The sequence below is a fragment of the Mastomys coucha genome, unplaced genomic scaffold, assembly GCF_008632895.1.
Source record: "Mastomys coucha isolate ucsf_1 unplaced genomic scaffold, UCSF_Mcou_1 pScaffold6, whole genome shotgun sequence".
Classification (NCBI taxonomy): Eukaryota; Metazoa; Chordata; class Mammalia; order Rodentia; family Muridae; genus Mastomys; species Mastomys coucha.
This window is the reverse complement of record NW_022196912.1, coordinates 131,783,679-131,806,577: the sequence shown is the minus strand read 5'-3', so window position 1 is coordinate 131,806,577 and position 22,899 is coordinate 131,783,679. Positions and strand designations below refer to the sequence as shown.

Here is a 22,899-nt window from a genome sequence, read left to right as displayed (position 1 = left end):
TTTTTTTGTAAGTGCCTTCACAGTGTTGCTTTGTCTGTGGCAAGGGAGACAACCAATAGGAGATTTTTGCTAACTTTTATTGCCTGTGTTTCTGTCCTAAGATAAAACTTGGAAGCCTTAGAAAGCATGCTGAGGCTTGCAATGCCTTTTTACAACCATTTTGGAATCTCACTGAAGTAGACATGTTTATAGAATTGGGTGTGGTTTTTCTGTAGATATACAATCTATCTTTTATGTGATTAAGAGCCTTTCAGCTAAATAATTATTCTGATTGTTGCTAAGTTCCATGATTGAAACTATTGTTCACCGTATTTTTTTAGTGATCAATATTGATATATACAGAGCTATGGGGGGGGGGAGGTTTGCCCCGCCCCGATTTCCCCTCTAAATTGTTTGTTGGGGGAGTCTAGGCAAAAACCAATCTTTCAGCCATCAGATAATAACACTGACAGCAGCCACTTAGAAGTCTTAGGAAGGCCTGGAACTTCTTCCAAAAGGTTGTTAGGTAACAAATCCCAGAGCTCAAGAAGCAAGAAATAAAACTCAGTCAGATGAGAGGCAGAAAAGACAGTCTCTTAAGAACTGTGACCTCATTTACAGAGTAAGTTCCAGAAATCCATGGATACACAGAGAAACCCTGTCTTGAAACAAAAACAAAAACAAAAATAATAATCTGATATATGACGAGAGAACAAAAAAGGGAGAACACCACAAACCAAGTTGGTGCTTAGAACAAAGTTACTTTTCCCATTGTGTCCTGAATTTCCTGGATGTTTTAAGTTAGGAGCTTTTTGCATTTTCCATTTTCTTTGACTATTATGTCAATATTTTCTATGGTGTCTTCTGCACCTGAGATTCTCTCTTCTATCTCTTGTATTCTGTTGGCGATGCTTGCATCTATGATTCTTGATGTCTTTCCTAGGTTTTCTATTTCCAGGGTTGTCTTCCTTTGTGATTTCTTTATTGTTTCTATTTCCATTTTTAGATCTTGGATGGTTTTGTTCATTTCCTTTGCCTTGATTGATTGTGTTTTCCTGTTATTCTTTAAGGGAATGTTGTATTTCCTCTTTTTTTTTTCTCTGTAAATTAGGCTGGTTTTGAACTCAGACCCATCTGACTCTGCCTTCTGAGTACTGGGATTAAAGGCATGTGCCACCACCACTCAGTGTCAGGCACTAGATTTGACAAATCAGTGGTTCTCAGATCCTATAAATCATATCTAAGCTTAACATTTTGCCATTAAGATTTTGTATGCCTCTGGTCACCAGATAAAGAGTCTTCCTAAATAATTTTGAATAAAAATTTTATAATTGAAGCTGAAAAAAAAAAAAAAAGAACTGTGACCTCTTTACTGAAGCTCAAATCCTGGCCCTAGCACTTGCCAGCTGTGTGTCTTTGACTTAATGCCTCTGTCTCTAGCTCAATCTGAGCATTTCCCTAATCTACAAAGTGTGGATTATCATAATACCTCATGGGGCTATTGTAGTAACTACAGGAAAAAACACTAGTCACACTCTTCTCCCAGTGTGATTGGATTAATTCTTGGTAGGAGAAGGGTATATCAAAATTCCTGATAGCCTCTATTTATAAATTACTTTACCTCTGGGAGGACAGAAAGCAAGCCAATTTTCACTCAGTACCAGCTATATTCCAGAAAATCTGCTAAATATTTTGGCATATATTGAGTACACAGGAAGACAATCTTGATGGTGTACAATTGCTGACTTGTAGAAAGCAGTTTCAGCTATACTGCTGATTGGACGGGTGACTAAGACTGTTGGTTGTGTAGTATAGTGAGTACTACAGAATCTAGACCATGATATTCAAATTTCATTTTTCCATATTTGTCATATCACATCTAAAGTTTCTTCATGTGTCCCATGTTATGTTGAAGTCTAGAAACGACTAGAAAGTAAATGAGTTTCTTAATTCGAGGGCAAGTTCTGCAGAATAACAAGTACTTGACTTCTGGTGACATATTGTAGCTATCACTCATGAATGTTTCCCTTGCTTCACTCAGAGACTATCCCCACAGACTTGGCTCACCAAAACCCCTGAATCCTTTGGAAAAAGCTTCCCATGGCAGTGGCTCACAGAACATGGCTGAACATGGCTCTACACAGCTTCACCCACCCTCCTCTTGACACATTCCTCTACAGATCTTTCTTCTCACATTCTGCATGATTCATGCCCTGCTTGTGTTTAATTCCTGTTTCCTTGACAGCACTGTGTAACCTGGGCCTCAGAGCCCTGACTGGGCTATATCAAGTCAATAGTTTATTATTATTATTATTGTTGTTGTTGTTGTTATAGGAACCATGTTCATCAGTGTCTCCACTGAGTTTTAATCCACAAGTGTGGTCTGAGTGAGTGGGGAAACACTCAATAAAAGGAAATCATTTCCTCAGGCTAAGAACTCAGAAGAGCTGTCTCTATCAGCTGCTAAAAATGAACCAATTCTTAGCTTGTGTTTTTCTTGCTCGTGTTTTCTACCTGCCTTCTTTAGACTCTGTGCTTTTATGCAACTGCTGTCCAGCCTTCCACCTCTTACCTCGTAGTGCCAATGAGTTACCAAACTCAGGGAGTAATAAAAAAGTGTCAGGTAAAATCTTGCCTGTGAATTCTAAAGGAAAGAAATAGGTTTTTGTCTGTTTGGTTGGTTGGTTTTTGTTTTGACACTGATCTGTTGAGGTAAAAAGATTTGAAAATGTTCCTAAGTTGTACTGGACATTACTCCACTGTGCAAATAGAATGTTCTAGATATACAGCTCACTGTGAATGTCTGTGTAACATGCACTGAGTGCTAGATTCAATCCCCAGTACCAAAACCCTAAGCAAATAAATAAATAAATAAATAAATAAATAGTCTTCTCCTCACAAAACACTTATGGAATAGAACTGCAAATCACTCTTTTGTTTCAATGACCATTTTAACAATGATCATCCTACAATTGTAGTTCTACACTTTGCATATTATAATATGGAACCCAGTTCACAAGTCAGTCTTACATTCTTCAGTCTAAAAAAAGCATAGAGCTTTATGAAATGAGATGCAGAAGTCAGTTGATCTGTAGTGCTTACTGGCGAGTGAGAAGACAACTAAATTTCTTCAAACAATATAAGACAAAAATCTCAGACCTCTAATTGTATGCCAATTCCTCTCTTTCTAGGATATAGCCTGGTATGATGATAAAGAGAACAACACTGGAGCCCTGACCACAACGTTAGCCATGGATGTAGCACAGATTCAGGGTGTATGTATTATTGTGGTTTTAAAATTTGTTTCTACATTCATGTGTTCTGTGGGTGAGTGATCATGCGCCACAGCCCACACGTAGAAAGCAGAGGACAGCTTTCTGAAGTTGGTTCTGTCCACCCACTGCATGTACCTAGGGATCAAACTCAGGCACCAAGCTTGGTGGAAGGTGGCTTTTCCCACTGAGCCGTCTTACCAGTCTTGTTGTTTTATTTATTAAACAGCACTCTGAGTGGCACACATCTGTACCTACACATATGTATCTATGCCAATCTGTGACTTGTGCCGAGATGGCCCAGCATTAAGTAGTATCATGTATGGCCCTCAGGGAATTCTTAAGGAAAGACTCAAGGATATCTCTGAGATCAGACTATTTTTCACCTAAAATAAAGAAGCTGTAGTACATGCATTAGAATAAATCTAAAGCTAAAAAAGATTCTTAGAATTAGAGACAAGAGTTCACAAGGAAATAGCAGAGAAAAAAAACAAAAACAAAACAAAACAAAAAACAGCGGGAAGAAGAAAAGCACACTCAGCACAGCTTTCCCATTTCCATTGCTGTTCTGAGACAGAGCATCACTAAGTAACCCAGGCTGACTGTGAATCCATGAGGCTCCTTATTTTCCCATTTCCATTGCTGGTTTGAGACAGAGCATCACTAAGTAACCCAGGCTGACTTTGAACCCATGAGGCTCCTTATTTCCCATTTCCATTGCTGTTCTGAGACAGAGCATCACTAAGTAACCCAGGCTGACTTTGAACCCATGAGGCTCCTTTCTCAGCCTCCAAATGCTAGACTTAAAGACATATGCTTTACCCAGCATCAGAAATGTCAATAAAGGAAAAGTTTAATTTTCATTTCCTCAGAAACTAGGTCCTCACTTAAAGGGATATCTATTGATGTGTACTCAGTGGTGTGTCTCTGCAGATCATATATATATGATATATGTATACATATATACAGGCCATGTATACAACCATGGCCTTATATATAACCATGGCCTGTCATATTACAAGTAAATAAGACACTGTCCATCATATTCAGGTTGTTGGCAGAGCAGCAACACACTGAACATGATACTTGAATAAGTGTAGGAACAGGGTTGTGTGCTGGAGGAAAAGAACAACTTGCTAGCCAGGTGTAGTAGTTTATGTCTGTGATCTTGGCTCGGAAAGCTTGGACAAGATAATTAATTCCAAATTCCAGGGTAGCTCGTTTCACATAATGAATTCAAGGCCAGCTTGGTCTTTATGGTGAGGATAGATAGATGATAGATAGATAGATAGATAGATAGATAGATAGATAGATAGATATAATAGATACACGATAGATTGATGACAGATAGATGATAGGACAAATATCAATTTTCTTCAAATTATTTTATTAAAATTAACTTTTGGGCTGGAGAGATGGCTCAGAGGTTAAGATCACCGACTATTTTTCAAGAGGTCCTGACTTCAATTTCCAGCAATCACATGATGGCTCTGTAATGGGATCCAATGCCCTCTTCTGCTGTGTCTGAGGACAGCTACAGTGTACTCACATAAATTAAAAAAAAAATTAACTTTTATAAAACAATTAAGATTTTAATCTAATTGAGAAAGTTGAGTATAAAGCAAATTATCTTATTCTTAATTTAGGTGAATTTTTTTTTAATGTAGATATGTGGGCCCATACATATTTGGCCAGAGGCCAGAGGAAGACATCAAGCACCTACTCTGTCACTCTCTTGCTTATTCCTTTGAGACAAGGATGAACCTGGAGCTAGGCTGGTACCAGAACACCCCAGCAATCTGCTCCTGCAGTGCTGTGGTTACAGGTGCATATGTCTATGCCTAAGTTATGCTAAAAACCAGAACTTAGACCTTCATGCTCTCAAAGCGAGTGGTTTTATCCACTGATCCACCTTTCTACTCCAAGATAAAATTTTAAAGGTTAGAATATGAACTCTAGAAGAGTTAAGGAAAATCTCTTAGATTTTATTTGATAGGATTTCGATTCTAAAATAAGGCCAAAGGCCTCAATCTTACTAGCATACATGGGCAAAAAATATGTTAAACATATTGAGCACAGTATTTGTATAGGCAATAGGTTGGTGTGAACAGCCAGTACGTTTTAAATGCTAGTTATAACCTTAGCAGAGAATGTTATTCCTGGTAAATCCATGGAACTCCCACTACTCCAAAAAGTCATAGTTTTTTCCTTTACTGTGCCAATGTGCTAAAATTTTTCATACTGCCTATCTTTCACCCTGTCTCAGGAAAAAAGGAAGGAAGGAAATAGGAAAGGAGGGAAGGAGGGAGGAAGGGAGGGAGGGAGGAAAGAAAGAATATCCTGGAGGGCTCAACAGGTAAAAGCAGTTGCTGTACAGTGTAGTAACCTGAGTTCCAACCACTAGAAGCCCTGGGTCGAAACAAACAACTGACTCCACAGTTGCCCTTTATAAAACCATGTGAATGCACACACAGAGAGACACACAAACACAAATAAAAATTAAAATTAAAAAATAGAACATTGCCCAGCTTGATACTTTAAAAGCATCTGATTAGTGCTGGCGATAATATAAAACTTAATTATTGCAACTAAAATTGCTGTTCTTACAACAGCTTTTGAACAAGGCAAAATATTTAACTTGAGAGAGAGAGAATAGAAGATGTGACAACAATAGGAGCAAGTTCAAAATGATTTGGGGCTAAGAACTCTAGCTCTGGCCATGGAATGTGTGGCAAAAGTACAATGACCTTAAGATATGAAGGTCAGACTGTTTTGTGCTACAGCCGCAGAAACATGGAAGCAGCATCCCCTGTGTATCCATTAGACCAATGGAAGTGGAGCCTTTTTATGTTAGGTCCCCCTGTGCTCAATTAGGAGAAACAGAGTTCTCAATGGGTAGTCATTGCATGCTGCACTGTGTAGAGCTTCTAGGAGTCTTAGTCACCAGTTTTTCTTGTTGGACATAGTCCTTGTAGATGATGAGACAACATTTGTTGTTGAACACTTTCATGGCTGTGCATTAGCATAGAAAAACATATATTATATATAAGATAATTTATTTTTCATGCATATTAAACCATTCCAGATTTTAGTAAAAGTCATATTAATAAATCAGTAAGTTATTAAAGAGGAAAAAAAGTAATTGTGATGGGTCTGGAAAGATGGCTCAGTGGTTAATGACACTTATTGCTCTTATAGAAGACCTAGATTAAGTTTCCAGCACCCACATGGCAGCTGAGAACTATCTGTAATGTCAATCCCAGAAGATCCAATGTCCTCTTCTGGCTTCCAAGGGCATCAAGCAAGCCCATGGTACACAAACATTACATGTAGGCAAAACTCCCATACACATAAAATACAAGTAAATAGATCCTTTTTCAAAAAGCAGTACCTATAGAATAAATAGTCAGGTCATGTATACTTTGAACTCGATTTTAAGATGTAAAGTGAGAAAAAACTTCTAAGTGTGCGGGAGTCTGCTACTCTTCTAATACAAGTTCACATAAGTGCTTGCTCTGCCGTATAAGGGTGATGTCACACCCAGTGTTGTGGGTGATCTACATGTTAAAGAGTGACTTGCCTGCTAACTCCTTTCTCAAGAAGAGAGATTAGATTTGAGTCTAGAAATAACTGAGTGTCATATTTATATCCTATGAACTTAGTTAAATCATATTCTAGTTCCTGTACTATACAATTTCAGTCATAATTGTCAAGTATATTTGTGTGAATGTTCATAAGACAAACCCCTAATAATAATATGTCTTAGTTAGAAATCCTTAACTAATGGCCCAAAATATATAATCTTCTATATTGTATGTGTACATACACACAGTCAGCTCTTGTGAATTTGTCCAACAAATTCTTTTTCTGATGACAAATATTCTCACTGTCACTTTTAGAAGCTCTGATACTTTGAGAACTATGATCAAAACACATTAGTGAAATGCAGTCACAACACATTTCTTAAAAAAAGTTGAATAACACAGCCTCTTTAACTGGTATTGTTTTAGCCCAAAGTAATGGCTTATTGCCCACCAATCTGTCAACAGACTCTCATATAATAAGTAGTTTTAATAAAACTATAAGTCCATTTCAGATTCTTTTGGAATCTAGACTCCACAAGATTACAAGGTATTGTTGTTTCTGTATATTCTAGTAACACTGATATCAGCCAGAGCTCTTACTTCATTTTCACACAAGAAAATCCTGCCGTCACGATGAGGCATATTCTATGCCACCAACAGACCCAATGCTAATGCCAAGATCTGCTCATTGAAGCTATAATTATGTTGCCTCGAGAAATCATAAATGCTTGCACCATTTATTAATTTCAGAGCCAATGAGCTGATCAGTTTGTGCTAGTATATTAACTTGAGCAATGATGATATCATTTCTTGATTTCTGACATGGGAAGTATATAAAACAACTTGATAGTCCTTTTGAGCCAAGCAACATTAGTAGTTATTGAAATGACTTTATTTAGCACAGTATAAGCTGACATATAATTACAATCCTGCCTTGAGATTTTAGGCTAAGTTTATTAAGAATGGTAACCAAGTGTGTAGCAAAATCTGACATCCAAATCTATGATAAATGCATGATAAATTCTATGCTTTTCCACAAAAATCACACTGCTGAATTATAGCAATAAGTAAATATAATTTATATGTATTACATTATGGCAAGCTTTTATCTGTTTCTAATTCTTATTTCTTTTCATAAATATTTTCATTACCACCACTTATAATACATCTTAGCAGATTCCACTTCAGGTAGTTCTCTGTCAGGTTTTTAAAAGTATTCTCATGTATAGTTGTTCTACATACGAATTATTAACATTATCTAACTTTTCAATCACTTTAAGCTCTATTCTCAGAAGTGGAAACAAACTGAATAAATAGTAAGTAGCATTAACATATGTAAATCTATTGTGAGTCAGGAAACTTACTTTAAAAAAACTATATATATATATGTAATCTTTATACATACATATCTTCATATTAATATAGAAATAATCATCATCACACAGTGAAAGAGGGAGAGAGAGGGAGCAAGAGGAGAGAGACAGAGAGAGAGAGAGGGAGAGAGAGAGAGAGAGAGAGAGAGAGAGAGAGAGAGAGAGAGAGAGAGAGAGAACTTGCTATGTAGCCTAGGCTGGCTTCAAATTATTTAGCATCCCAGGATGTCCTTAAACTCAAGGTCCTCCTGCCTCAGCTTTCCAAGATAACACATATGTACCACCTGACTGTCTATCAAAATAATCTATCAAAAATTGACCATTGATGTTGCTCTCTCAGTATCTTCAGCTCCGAGCAACAAGGTCTGCATTCTGGATGCAGCATTCCATATCTACTATCAAATGTAATTAAGTTAACTATTATCTATCATTTTTGTCTGGCTGGTAAATAAGCTACTTAGAAAATCACTTTGGTGTAAGTCTCATTTTCATATTTTATGAAGAAATTCTGGTTTTCCGTTTCAAATTTCCTGATTTTTCTGAATGTTATTTTCCTACAAAATGGGAGTATGATAAGTATTCACCCTGGTAGTACTTCTTTTTATTTTTTATTTTTTTAGTAATATGCAGTGTCACAGCATACAGGCCAAAAGCTGTGTGATCTAATAAGAACACACAGTGCTTCTTGGTGTTACTCTTGTAAGCATGGCATTAATAGGGCAGCTTCTGTAGCCACCATTCTATTCTCTTTCTATCAGCTTGCTGTTTTCAGATTCTACATGTCAATGAGATAAGGCAGCATCTAATCCTTTGTTAGTTCTGGAATGATTTCGGTTGATTAACCTCTGGCCTTATTATGAATCTCACTTTGCTTCACTTTAGCACAGCTGGTTACTTTTTATTATATACCACACATTAGGAATTCCACAATTTAGATGCCGGGTATTTCTATCTTTCGATGTATTCTTGAGTTTTATTCTGCAATGAGTTAAAATCACCAGGGAAGGGTTTATTCCATTCAAGTGTTTATGTGATGACTAGCTCAGCAGGACTGGAGTCTTCCAAGACAAGGCTATTCTGAACACTCTACCCAAAGCCATGAACCACAAACCTCACAGTCTGGCTAGTATGATTAGGTACAATATATCTCCAGTCCTCATGTACATGCATTTTTTTTTTCAGATAAATTCTTAAAAAGCACCTTCTGTGGCTGTCCTGGTTTGTCTCAGTTTAGCCCTTTTTCCTTTGGTAAATATGCTGCAAGCTGATTAGAATCCTTGGCTCCTCAGCTTTACTCACTCAATCCAAAAAGTAGCTGAGGCAATCACTGTATTTGTCTGCCATCTCTGTCCTAGCTACTAGATGTCTTATATAGAATGCCTTGAAAACCAACACTTCATATCCATACTACTCATCTATGTCTTTTTGTTTCAGATAGAAAATAAATGTTACCCCATCTTGGCTAGAAGCAGAAATCCTTCCATGTAGAGTGTTACTATAATTACATCCTGAAATTCCTTCATTTGCCCAGGCTATGTATGTAGTTTTCTTACCAGTTATACCTCCAACTGCTTTTTAAAATTATTTATTCTTTTTTTGTTTGTTTGTTTTTCGAGACAGGGTTTCTCTGTGTAGCCCTGGCTGTCCTGGAACTCACTCTGTAGACTAGGCTGGCCTCGAACTCAGAAACCCGCCTTCCTCTGCCTCCCAAGCGCTGGGATTAAAGGCATGCACCACCACGGACTGGGATTTATTCATTTTTATGTTATGTTTTACCTACATGTATATCTGTGCAAGGGTATCAGATTCCCTGAAACTGGAGTTACAGGCAGTTATGAGTTGCTATGAGGGTGCTGGGACTTGAACCCTGGTCCTTTGGAAGAGTGGAAGAGCAGCTAGTGCTTTTGTTTGTTTGGTTGGTTGGTTGGTTTTTGGTTTTTTGTTTTGTTTTGTTTTGTTTTTCCAGACAAGGTTTTTCTGTATAGCCCTGGCTGTCCTGGAACTCACTCTGTAGACCAGGCTGGCCTCGAACTCAGAAATCTGCCTGCCTCTGCCTCTCAAGTGCTGGGATTAAAGATGTATGCCACCACTGCCTGGCTCAGCTAGTGCTTTTAACTGTAAATCACCTCTCAATCCCCATCCTCATTGCTTTTTGATAGTTTACTGAAAACTGTATAATTTGTGAGAGGTGGTAGTTTGACAAAACCTATCAAGTATGTGAGAGAATCTATTTTCTAGCTGTTCAGAATCTGGCCTGAAATTAAGATCTCTGACCCATTTGGAAATGAGTTTTGTGTAGGGTGAGAAATAAAGATATATTTTCATTCTTTTACATGTGGGCATCCAGTTTTCCAGGCACCATTTGCTGAAAAAGATGTCTGTCTTAGTTGGGTTACTATTGCTATGACAAAACATCATGACTAAAAGCAACTTGAGGAAGAAGGAGTTTATTTGGCTTATATATCCTGAATCACAATCCACTGAGGAAAGGAAGCCAAGGCAGGAACTCAAGTCAGATGAGAACCTGGAGGCAGGAGCTGATGCCGAGGCCACGGAGGGGTGCTGCTTACTGGGCTTGCTCCCCGTGGCTTGCTCAGCCTGCTTTCTTATAGTACCCATGAGCACTAGCCCAAGAATGACCCCACCCACAAAGGGCTTGGCCCTCCTCCATCAATCACCAATCATGAAAATACCCTACAGGCCTGCCCACAGGTTATTCTTATGGAGTTATTTTGTCAACTGAGGCTCCTTCCTCTCAGATGCCCCTAGTTCCTATCAAGTTGACATAAAAACCAGCCAGAACAGTGTCTTTCCTCCGATATGTATTTTTTGGCATCTTTATAAAAAAGCCAGGTGGCCCAGTATAGTGGCACATGCCTTTAATCTCAGCCCTTGAGAGACAGAAGCAGGAGGATCTCTATGAGTTCAAGACTACTCTATACTGAGTTCCCTACCAGCCAGGGCTACACACTGAGAACCTCTTCTCTTTATTTTTCTTCATAGCACTAAAGATATTTAACATTTTAGTGCATTGCCTAAGTACCAAGCTTTCTACCAAAAGTAGATTCATGTAGCTCTTTGTTTACACATTTTATCTGGGGGTGGGGGGGTGGCGGCTGAGACAGAGTCTCATATAGGCTGGCCTGGAACCCACTTTGTAAACCAATCTGGCCTTGAACTCACAGAGAACTACCAAGTGTTGTGTCCAAAGGCATTACCTTAGGCATGAAGACCTTACATAACAACTGTAAAGACACTTCTATTTATTCGAAGACTACTCTTGTAATATTTTCTTGCCTTGGACTACAATGTCTCCACCTCCCTTTCTGGCTGAATATTGCCACTTACACCTTCACTTAATGAGACCAATCTGTTAAGTATAAAGGAGAAAATGATAAATATATTGAAGCACACACTTGAATGAAAGAGAACCTTTAATCTTTCCATTTAACACTGCTGTGATCCAATAGCTGAGTTTGTGTTTTCTATCACTGTGGAAGAAGGAACAGGGCCAGTTGTTGGAGACTAGATATGATAAATCAGGCATGCAGACATTGTGTCACAAAAAAGTTGAGGGAAGCAGCCAGAGCAAGGTGAGAAAAGTGCCATGCATGGAAAGTTAGTCTCTGTGACAACAAATGGATTATACATGGAAAGATAAGCCAAATAAGAAAAATTAGGAGTCAAACATGGTAGCACATGCCAGTAATCTCAGCACTTGAGAGACAGAGGCAGGAGAATTTCCATGAATTCCAAGCCAGCCAGATTAAGTGTGAAACCTCATCTAAAAACACAAATAGGTAAAGGGAGAGGAGGGTAGGATATAGGTAGGGTGGGGTGGGGAAGGCAGGAAAGGGGAGAGGAAAGGGGAGGGGAGGAGAGGAAAGGAAAATGGGAGACCTAGATTTTTCACTTGTGAAGAGAGAGAATAAGGAGAGGAGAAAAGTGAAACTAACCTTGTAGCCTTGAATGGAAATTGGAAAAAGTGCAGATATTCTTGGATTTCAAGAAATTTTAAATAAGTAAATGCAGATGTAAATACATAAACATACACACACACACATACATGCACAAATACATACACACTCATACATACACACACATGCAAACATTTACACACTCTCACACTCACATACTCACATACACATATATACACATACACACATGCACAAACACACATACATACATGCTCACACATGCAGACACACATGCACTCATACACACACACTCACATGCACACACACACACACACACTCTCACATGTGCACACACACACATGCACACATTGACACGCACACAGTGCCTCCCAGTTCTGCTCACTGGAAGTCCAATCACAATGAGCACAAGTAGCATAGATCTGTGCAGCAATGCCTCACAGAGGTGCCTAGTGCTCAGCACAGCTAAGAGATGAGCAAGAATGACTGATAGAAGTCATGTGACAGGTTTACTGTGCCAAAACTATGCAAAAATCTCAGGTTTGCTGATTCTATAAGGAAATACTGTTAAAATAGAAGTTGACAACTCACCTTAGGATCTTTTTAGAGATGAAGAGTTGATTTTAATAAATATGTAAGCTAAAGCACAATGTTTTTTTATGCAAATATAATACATGAAACCTTTGTGAAAGTTCATATATACAATTTAAAACATGTTTTCCAGGCACTTAAATTTTAAGTGCATGACATTATGCAAGTCTGTAAAACTGGTGCTTTAGTGGGTATTAAAAATTAAGATATTTTCCCACTGAATGTAACGACAATTTCATAACAGCAAACACTAAAAACTGCTTCACAAAAGACTAACTCACTCTTATTTTTTGGTTTGTTGTTCTTGCTCACAGTACTCATTACTCTGCTACTTTTTCAAGATACCAGTTTATTTTCACATGTTTCTGAGTTAGGGGGCTGGTGAGCTCATTTCAGTTTTGTCATTCAAGCCTGACCAGAACTTGAGGGATTATCAGAGCCCACATAAAGGTGGACAGAAAGAAATAACTCACAGAGCAGTCCTCTGACCTCTCCATGAGGGCTGTACACACACACACACACACACACACACACACACACACACAACGTAGTAATAATAATTTATAAGTTATTATTGAGATAGGGTATAAATTACTATGTGTGTATACATAAACATAGAATATCTTTCAGGAGACAAAGAAATCCTGTTACTTCAACTCTTAATACACTTAATTTTTATCAGAATGTGAAATCACATACAGCTAAAGAGAACTCTTGAAGTAACCTTATAACAGGTCATATTTGCAGGTCACAGTGGCATACACCTTTAATCCTAGCACTCAACTGGCAGAAGCAGGTGGACCTCTGATAGTTCAAGGCCAGCCTGGTGTATACAGAGAGCTCTAAGACAGCCAGTACTGTGAAGAGAGAACCTGTCTCAAAAAACAAAAACAAAAAAATAAACAAAACAAACAAACAAAGCAGGTCATATTTAATTTCAAATAATCTAAAACTTCTACCATGCTTCTACATTCTACATACAGTGTTAAAATAGCATTCTGTGTGGCTGTCTCAATACTGGATGTGAGGTTGAAAAATGAAAGGTTTCCTTAGCTAGGTTTTCAAAAAAAAAATGTGTCCTCATTAATCTTTGAAAATAATCTTAACAAGTCCAAGTGGAAGTTTAAAAGCACTTCATTTTACAGGAAATTAGAAGACTTCTTCTAAATTTAACTCCCCACTGCAAATATGTCTGATTCTAGGCAGCAACTTCAAGACTTGGGATCATAACACAAGATGTTACCAACATGAGTCTATCCATTCTCATCTCCTTCATATACGGATGGGAGATGACACTCCTGATTCTCAGCTTTGCCCCTGTACTTGCAGTGACAGGAATGATTCAAACCTCAGCAGCGGCTGGCTTTGCCAACAAGGATAAGCAAGAGCTTAAGCGTGCTGGAAAGGTAAGGTGCAGGCTCTCATTTCCACCCTGAGGATGATAATAAGAGTATCTACTTAAAGATCTGTGCATTAAACAAAATCTCACTGTTATACAAAACACTTAGTATGGCAACCAGAAGATAGCAAGCACATGTAACCATATCCTCCATTATTACTATTACTGTCCAGGGGACAGTTTTAATGTCATGGATTTCCATCCTCTATTTACTGAATAATTAAAATTTCTCAAATAATAATTCTGGGCATTTTATTTTTCAAAATGTCAGGAAATCTAACAGTTACTGAGTACAAGATATTAATATTGATGACACCTAAATAACTATTTTTAATAATCAATAATCAAAATGAACAATTCATGCAACTATATATTCTTTTGGCACATTTAAGCTTTTCAGGATCAACCACAGTACCAAAAAAGCAAAAACAAACAAACAAACAAAAAAACAAAAACAAAAAACCCACACAGTTTTTGAGTTTTAGAAAAACACTGCCATATAGTTAATCATCAGTGATGAAAGAGGGTTATGTGATCTAATGACTGGCCTCACTCAAGCATCTCCCCTGTCTAGTGCTGTGATGTCAAGCATTTATCCACCTTCTACACACCTGCTCCTCTAGTGGCTAGGGATACATTGTGATCTCAGGGTGCCTATACTGTTACATTGTGTTTTAATGCTTGGCCCAGGGAGGGGAGGCATTCTGGGTTTGGTTTTATTTAGGTAGTGTTGTATACTACACTCCCTTTTATCATGACAGCATTTTAGAAGATGCAGCATGCAAGTACTGGGTCTTTTCTGAGAACACATTCCAGGCCTTAGGCTATTTCTCTCTTCACATGGCTTCAAAGCTCTGACATACTGATGGCCATCCTCTGAATATGCAAATGACTTTAATGTCATCTAGAGTCCACATTAACAGTAACTGGATTAGAGCTAGTATACACATCACAAATTCTCTTAAGGGCAGTTACTTAGTGATCTGGTTTGCCCTACCCTTAGACCTTTCCACATTTCTTGTACTAGATAAGAAGCCTTGGGACGTCTACTTGTGCTGAATAAACTGAACTGCTCAGCAGATATTTGTCTCAGAGATAGTGTTTACCCTCCCTGTATGCTTTTAAAATGGTGATAATTTGGAAAATTTCTAAATTATTAAGACATTAATTAGATTTTTTTATCTCATTTTTTGTGTCATAAGACTAACCTGACACTGTATGGTTAGCAATTGCCTTTAAATTAGGCAATCTGAACCTGTACCTGAAACTTTTAACACTTAGGCAGCCAGAGAGATGGCTCAGCAGGTAAAGGCACTTGCCACCACACCTAATGACTGGGATTTGATCCTGGAATCCTGCTTGGTGAAGGAGAAAATGACCACTCAAAGTTGTCCTCTGCCCTCCCCATGGATGTAGAAGCACACCGTACCCTCTCCCATCCACAAACACATACACAATCAATCATCCATCAATCAAGATAAATTTGAGGTTTTAATAATAAAAGATGCTGGTCTTCTGTCTTAGTCAGGGTTTGTATCCCTGCACAAAACATCATGACCAAGAAGCAAGTTGGGGAGGAAAGAGCTTATTCAACTAACTTCCACATTGCTGTTCATCACCAAAGGAAGTCATGACAGGAACTCACACAGGGCAGGAACTTGGAGGCAGGAACTGATGCAGAGGCCATGAAGGGGTGCTGCTTATTTGATTGCTTCCCCTGACTTGCTCAGCTTACTTTCTTATAGAACCCAGGACTACCAGCCCAGGGATGGCACCACCCACAATGGGCCCTCCTATCCTTGATCACTAATTGAGAAAATGCCTTACAGCTGGATCTTATGAAGGCATTTTCTCAAGGGAAGCTCCTTTCTCTGTAATAACTCCAGCTTGTGTCAAGTTGACACACAAAACAGCCAGTACATCTTCCTTTTACTTGCTTATGTAAGCTGGAAGAAATAATTGAATTTTTTTTTAATGTAAAATGGCTTTATTAGTTTTTCTTACAATTATTGTAGTTCTTGAGGCTGCAGAGGTGACTCCAGTGGTTAAGAGCTCATGCTGCTCTTCCAGAGCACCTGAGTTCAATTCCCATAACCCATATGGTGGCTAACAATTATCTATAACTCCAGTTACAGGGGATTCAATGTCTTCTTCTGACTGTAGGCACTGGCATGCACACGGTACACAGACGTGCAGGCAAGACACATATATATGAGTATATTATGAACAAATATACATTTTTTTAAAAGACTGGAGTATTTTCCAGACTTCTTTAGTGATGTTCCCCTCTCCATTGTGAAAAAAAATTTATGAATGAGGCAATTTATTAACCCAGCATCCTTTGTTTTAATACTCATTGTTGACAGTGCCACCTGTCCAGCAATCCTGTCCAGATCTCTCAGTCCCTGAGGTGTTAGCTTGGTCCTTTTCCACCATTTTCAGTCTTTCCAGGACTTGGAGGACCTGGTGGGCCACACTCTTAGAGCCTCTGCTGAAGTGGCTGGGCCTGACACCATTTCTCTGCCGTCCTCCTTAGATCTTGGTCATGGAACCAATCCCTGCACCACCATGGAGGTACAGGTGCCGTGCTGTGGAAGCAGCTCGTGTGTAGAACCAGTTCTCATCATATGGGGCAAGCTCTTTATATCTGGCCAGCTTGACTGTGTCTACCCGGGACTTTCAGCTTCCCGGACTTTTTGAGGAAGGCTGCCAGAGCTCTGTCGAATTCCTGCTGGTTAATATCTTTTACATCTCCAGGCATCGTGTGGCCTCCGCACTGCCAACCAGGGGAAAGGGATGAAAAATAATTTTTAAAAAGTTTCTTATTGCCGCTCTTTTTTTTTTCCCTAAAACAAGACTCCAACAGTCTTATCCATTTCCCTTTTAACAACTGGTGTAAAAAGTGAAGGGTTCTTTGAGAATAATGAAGTTAAAGAGAGCATGAAAACTAAGAGCAGAGTCTGAGGTCCAAAATGTCCTTTAATAAATGTGAGGTGTCCACCTGGATCCCTGTATGACAGTCCATGGAGACAGTCTGAAACAAAATGTCGCAACACTTTGTTGTCTGTCTTTCAAGCTAAACTGCATTCTCAGATTCAAATGTTATTCTAAGCCAGAAGCTTCAACCATTCTGAAACCCATCTAAGTGTTTTCTTTTTGAATAATATCTAAACATAAAGAAACATTAGTCATATTTTATTTACATATGTTTTTAAGTTTCCAGACTTCAAAATGAGAAATGCTTTTATCTTATAAAGAAATTTACAGTCACTTTGAGTGATATCTTGTCCTGTTTGGCTATGATTTGTAATTCTGTGACAGAATAATTACTTATTTGATTTTTGTCTGCTATCTTTGATAAGAATTGTTTCATAATTTATAAGAGCTTATTTGCAAGTGAATCAAACCAATGTTTGATTTCTCTGCTTGGGAAACAATTGAAATTGAAATTCAGTAAAGACTTAAGGGCCCTAAACTAGATGTATTAAATCTTTTCTAAAGAAATTTTCATCTATTGGAGTGATTGCCAAGAGTAATTGCCAGGAAAAATGATTGACTTGAAATACTGTATTCCCTAGACTGGTTTGCTACCAGGGATTTAAACATCTCTAATATTATTTCTGTATTTTATTTTCCCACCTTATAAGATAGCAACAGAAGCTGTGGAGAACATACGTACAGTAGTGTCATTAACAAGAGAGAAAGCCTTTGAGCAAATGTATGAGGAGACACTTCAGACCCAACACAGGTGACTATAGCTCAAACCCACCCTACTGGCTTTTGTCCTGTGGTGCTCAGGGTGACCCTATGCTTTGCTTGTTAATCTATTTCTATGTTAATCTTTCCTAACCAGCACATCCTAACTTCTCACGTGACTTCACCAAGAGGAAGTTAAGTGCTAACAAAAAAGAATAGGGCCCCACGAGGGCACAGAATCAACTTATTTCTGAAAGTTGAGTGGAAGAAAGAAAATACGATGGCTCACCCTTTTCCGTTAGATCTCTAGGAGAGCTTAAATGTGAGCAGATGTGTACAGTATGGCTCTTTAATGGCCTTTATCACACTGCCTCTGGCTCTGTCTTTATCAGTGAGATAGTTTTGTTCTCATTTGTACTGATGTCTGTGGTCTGCTCCACCCACTGATTGCCAAGATGTATTCTACTAGCATAAGGCCATAGTGGAAATTAAAGAATACTTCTAACTACTGAGCACTTCTCCTTAATCTTTACATTCATTATTCTTTCATGACATCTGTCCATGCATTTGAAAATAAAGGCAAGTATGTTACAGTAAACCATCTACAGAAATAGAGAAAATCACCTGTCTTCTCTGCAATAACGTTGTAATCCTTACAAAAATGTATACCCACAGAATTATAGCATTTCAAAGGTCTTAATGTTCACCACTCTGAGTTTATTCTATTGACCTTTTATCACCTGTGCCCCGTCATTTGGGAATTGTGTATTTCAGAACTGCCTTGAAGAGAGCACACATCACTGGATGCTGCTATGCAGTCAGCCATGCTTTTGTGCATTTTGCCCATGCAGCAGGGTTCCGATTTGGAGCCTATTTGATTCAAGCTGGACGGATGATGCCAGAAGGCATGTTCATGTAAGTTGTACAAATACTTAAACACTGTAAGTGGATTATGCACACATATCTAGTTTATGGAGGATTGTCATCTAGATCTCATGTGGAAGAGGGCTTCTTGAAACATTCAAGTGTATCTATAAAGTGTGTGCTGTTTTGTTTTTAATTGACATTTGTGTCTCTTTATAGGACAAACTATCATGTTTTAACAGTTGCTTACATTTTATAATATTAAATCAAAGTTGATTCTTTTGTTGGTAGTACTAGGTAGCTATAAGAAGCACAGCATAACTAAACTTGGTGCAGTAATTCTGAATTATGCAGTGTGTATATACTGATGCAATGCAAATAATCTGTAGTGAACTCCCAAATAAATTGCTCTCAGCTTCAGTTCATCACAATGTGGGTTATAGGAGCAAATCTCATTTCCTGGGGAACTCGGGGCATCATGGAGTTCCCCATGTAGAGATGGCTTTCACAAGTCAGAGCACAAGTGAGGAATCAGGAATTGACTGACCATTGTTACAGCTTCCTCCCAAAATGGCTTGTGGCAGCTTGTGCCTTCAGATCCTGCTTATACTGAGGGCACTTCACAGGAACAACTAACCATTGCAACTGGAAAAGCTTTGCATGCTACTTTTCAGCTGCCCCAGCCTAAAATGCCAGAAATGTTGCTATTTATATTACAATTCTCATTGTTAGTTGTTTACAGCTACAGAAAAGTCATATTTTTATTAATTATTTTATTTATTTACATTTCAAAAGTCCCCCTCCGGGAGCCTTCCTCTAAGGGAGTGCTCCCCAACTCACCCACTCCCACCTCTGCCTGCACTTTAAAGCAAGGTTCAGTCCCTAAAGCCTGGGGCTATCTGGGAAATACTCTGTCTTGGGTCTTGCCTCCTACAGCTCTTCATAGTTCCTGTTCCTTCCTCTCTGGGACATATTTGTAGTTGGAGGAAATGTTCAACTAAAGAAATGATTAAAACTCATTTGAAGCCCTGTAATTTTAAGATAGCTTTAAATAATTTTTATTTTCCTCTCACACAAAAATATCTTTATTTATAAATGTCCTAGAGCATTTCTTTGCTCAGCACTGATAACAATCTACAAGTCAAGCTACCCATCAGCATTTCGGAATTTTACCAGCTAACAGTAAACAGCAGGTCCACAGGACTTGTGCTTCACACTTGTCCTGAAGAAGTTCCTTTCAAACAAATATGTGCGTTTAAAACTACAACAGAGTAGGGCCTAGTGACCCATGACTTTAAACCCAGCAGACACACCACTGTGACACTGAAGCCACTGCTGTTTGTGTGAATCTGTAAAATCACAATTAAGGCATATTGCTTTGGGCCTAATTCCGATTGCTTAGACCAGTTTGTCAAATTAACAAGAAACAAAACCCAGAATCTCATGGATTAATTTATGTGGTTCACAGGCCTGGTTAAACTAACCCTTTGCTTTGATTCCGATGTCATGTGGCCACTACCAGGATTAAAAATTCATTGTCTTCCAAAGTTTGATTTTTCAAACAAATACTAGAAACTTAGAAGAGCTGCCTGCCCTCTGTGGCCCTCCAGCCCCTGTAAACGCCCAGGGCACTGTGCCCACGCCCAGGGCACTGTGCCCACGCCCAGGGCACTGTGCCCACGCCCAGGGCACTGGGCCCACAGGATATCTGGCAGGCCTACTGAGCACAGTCTGATGCAGCATGTCCTGTGAAGTGTAACTCTCACAGCAGACATCCATTCTCTCCGATGATTTTTTAATCACTACTCTTCTTTGCTTTTTGATTTGTTTTGTGTGTTTAATTGTTTCTTTTATTTTCTGAGGTTAAAATGTAATTACATCATTTCTCTCTACCACTTCTTCTCTCTAAACTTTCCCATATGCTCTTCCTTTCTCTCGGCCTCTTTTGTAGCCTTGGTTGGCTGGAATTTGGTATGTGGAACAGACTGGCTTTGAACTCAGAGTCATCTGCCTGCCTCTGCCTCTGCCCCTGAAGTGCTAGGATCAAAGAAAGGTATGCACTGCCATGCTTGGCTTCCTTTGCTTTTTAATCACCTAAGGAAAAGAAAAGAATCTTCCCCTCACCCATGTCAGTGTCTCTACATTCTGTCAACTATCCTGAGGCCAAGCTCACTGCACATCACTAAAAAGACATTATCAAGGTCATTGCTGACCTCCATATCAGCCATGAGCCCTCAATTCTCTGGCCCCTTCATCCAGGCCTTTCAGTAGCACTACCAGCTCATTCCAAAATTTCCTTCTGCTGTTTCTCTAGGCTTTTCTAAGTTATGGGTTCCAGTTTCTCTATGCTCTTTATGGCTCTGCGTTTCTATGTGTGGAAGGGCCATAGAGCTCACAAACCTTCCATTTAGGTACAGTCACAGGTAAGTTCAACTTTCTTAGTTCTAGTTCACAGAATGTAACCAGGATGATTTGCACAAGACTAGTTAGTAATTAATGGAGCAGAAGGTGTATGTAGTTCATCTGGTAGAAAGCTTGCTTAGCACGTATAAAGGCCTGGTGCATCTGCACAGAAAACCAGGTGAATATATGTGCTACCATCACTCATTCTTGGCTCTGAGTTTGAGGTCTTCTTGAATCTCTCTCTCTCCCTCTCTCCCTCTCCCTCCCTTTCTCTCTCTCTCTCTCTCCCTCTCTCCCTCTCTCCCTCTCTCCCTCTCTCTCTCTCTCTCTCTCTCTCTCTCTCTCTCTCTCTCATGCACACGCACGCACAATTCTGAATAGTACCATGATGGTATTTTCCAGGGCCAGAAAGGAACAGCCTGCCTCTAGCTAGAGGCAGAGTTATATAACACGTGGTATAGACTTGTAGGCTGAGAGCTGTCTTAATTATTTTAAAGAGGCTAGTGTACTTTCTACTACCATGTGTCTCAAGTGTCCCTTTGGATACTGATATGGGCCTTCCACAATCTAGAGTGGCAGAGAACTTTCTTTTTAATCACTCAATTGAATAGAAAAAGTTTAAAAAGGAAATCTCCCCCTAGAGACCTCTCAGGAGTTAAAGCTAATCCTCTTGTGCTGGTCTCTTAGGAGGTTTTCCAACTCAGTAATCTCAGAGGTTTTAAAAGGTGGGTGCTTAGAGCTCTCCCTAAAGTCTGACTTACAGACCTGATATGGAGCCAGAAATATGAATTTTAATAATACATCCCAGATTATTCCAAGGCCCAACGTCACACACACTTTAAAGAAATATGAACACCAGAACTATATTCTACTCTGTTCTCCATGCCACAATAAATTTCTTACTCATTTATTTAGTCTACTACCAAGAAGTTTCCTAGAATTATGGAAAAGTTGGGGCAGTTATGTTTTAGTTTATGGTTAAAATAATGATGTATGGAAGGGTAAGATGACTTACCCTTAGCAGGTAGAGGCACTTGCTGCATGAGCCAGATGATCTGATTTCAGTCCACACAGCCCATATAGGGGAAGGAGAGAAACAACTCCACACAGTGTTTCTCTGACCTCCACATCCATGCAGTGTTATGTCCCTCTCTTCATTACATCACACACCACATTTGTCACACACAAGCATAACAAAAAAATAATGGCAATAATAATAGTCCAATAAAATGAGTATATTTTCAAGGCTTACAAGTACAGGTGTTGAGTAAACTGTCTTCAAACGCATCAGTGTGCTGAGAAGTGCAAGTGTCCCGACAGTACTACAGCACAATCTCCTCATGCAGTCACATGAGTTTGTCATGCTGCTGATGAGGGGAAGGGCCTCTTGATAGAGGAAGCATGTATGCCTGTGACAAGAGCTGACCAGTATTGATGTGTTTATAAAAGATAAAGAAGTATGAGAATATGTTCTATGGGGGTGTGGTGACATATGGGGGGAAGAGGTACCTCGGTGGGCCCATGCCAAGGCATCTTTTTCCCCTGAGGGACCAGCCACAGGATGGTATAGTACAGAATAGAGTTTATTCAGGGCATGGGGAGGGAGTTAAGAGGGTAGTAGAGGCAAAGAAAGGCAGAGAGAGGGAGAGAGTAGAGAAATAGAGGCCGGCCATGACCATGGGGAGAGAAGGGGGAAAGGGAATGGGGATAGAGAGGGAGCAAGAGAGCAAGAGGCGGGGCTGGCGAGATGGCTCAGCGGGTAAGAGCACCGACTGCTCTTCCGAAGGTCCTGAGTTCGGATCC

The 22,899-nt window shown here is 39.2% G+C and overlaps 1 protein-coding gene and 1 pseudogene across 1 annotated transcript in view; one reads left to right on the top strand and one right to left on the bottom strand.

The window, feature by feature from the left end:
- Nucleotides 1-22,899, top strand: part of Abcb5 (ATP binding cassette subfamily B member 5) — a 100,222-nt gene that overhangs the window by 60,279 nt on the left and 17,044 nt on the right. The window contains exons 20-23 of the mRNA XM_031356875.1: nt 3,171-3,254; nt 13,937-14,140; nt 17,781-17,881; nt 18,604-18,744. Coding sequence (XP_031212735.1) covers nt 3,171-3,254; nt 13,937-14,140; nt 17,781-17,881; nt 18,604-18,744 — 530 coding nt within the window. The remainder of the gene's footprint in view (nt 1-3,170; nt 3,255-13,936; nt 14,141-17,780; nt 17,882-18,603; nt 18,745-22,899) is intronic.
- LOC116080509 lies at nt 16,460-16,894 on the bottom strand (annotated as a pseudogene).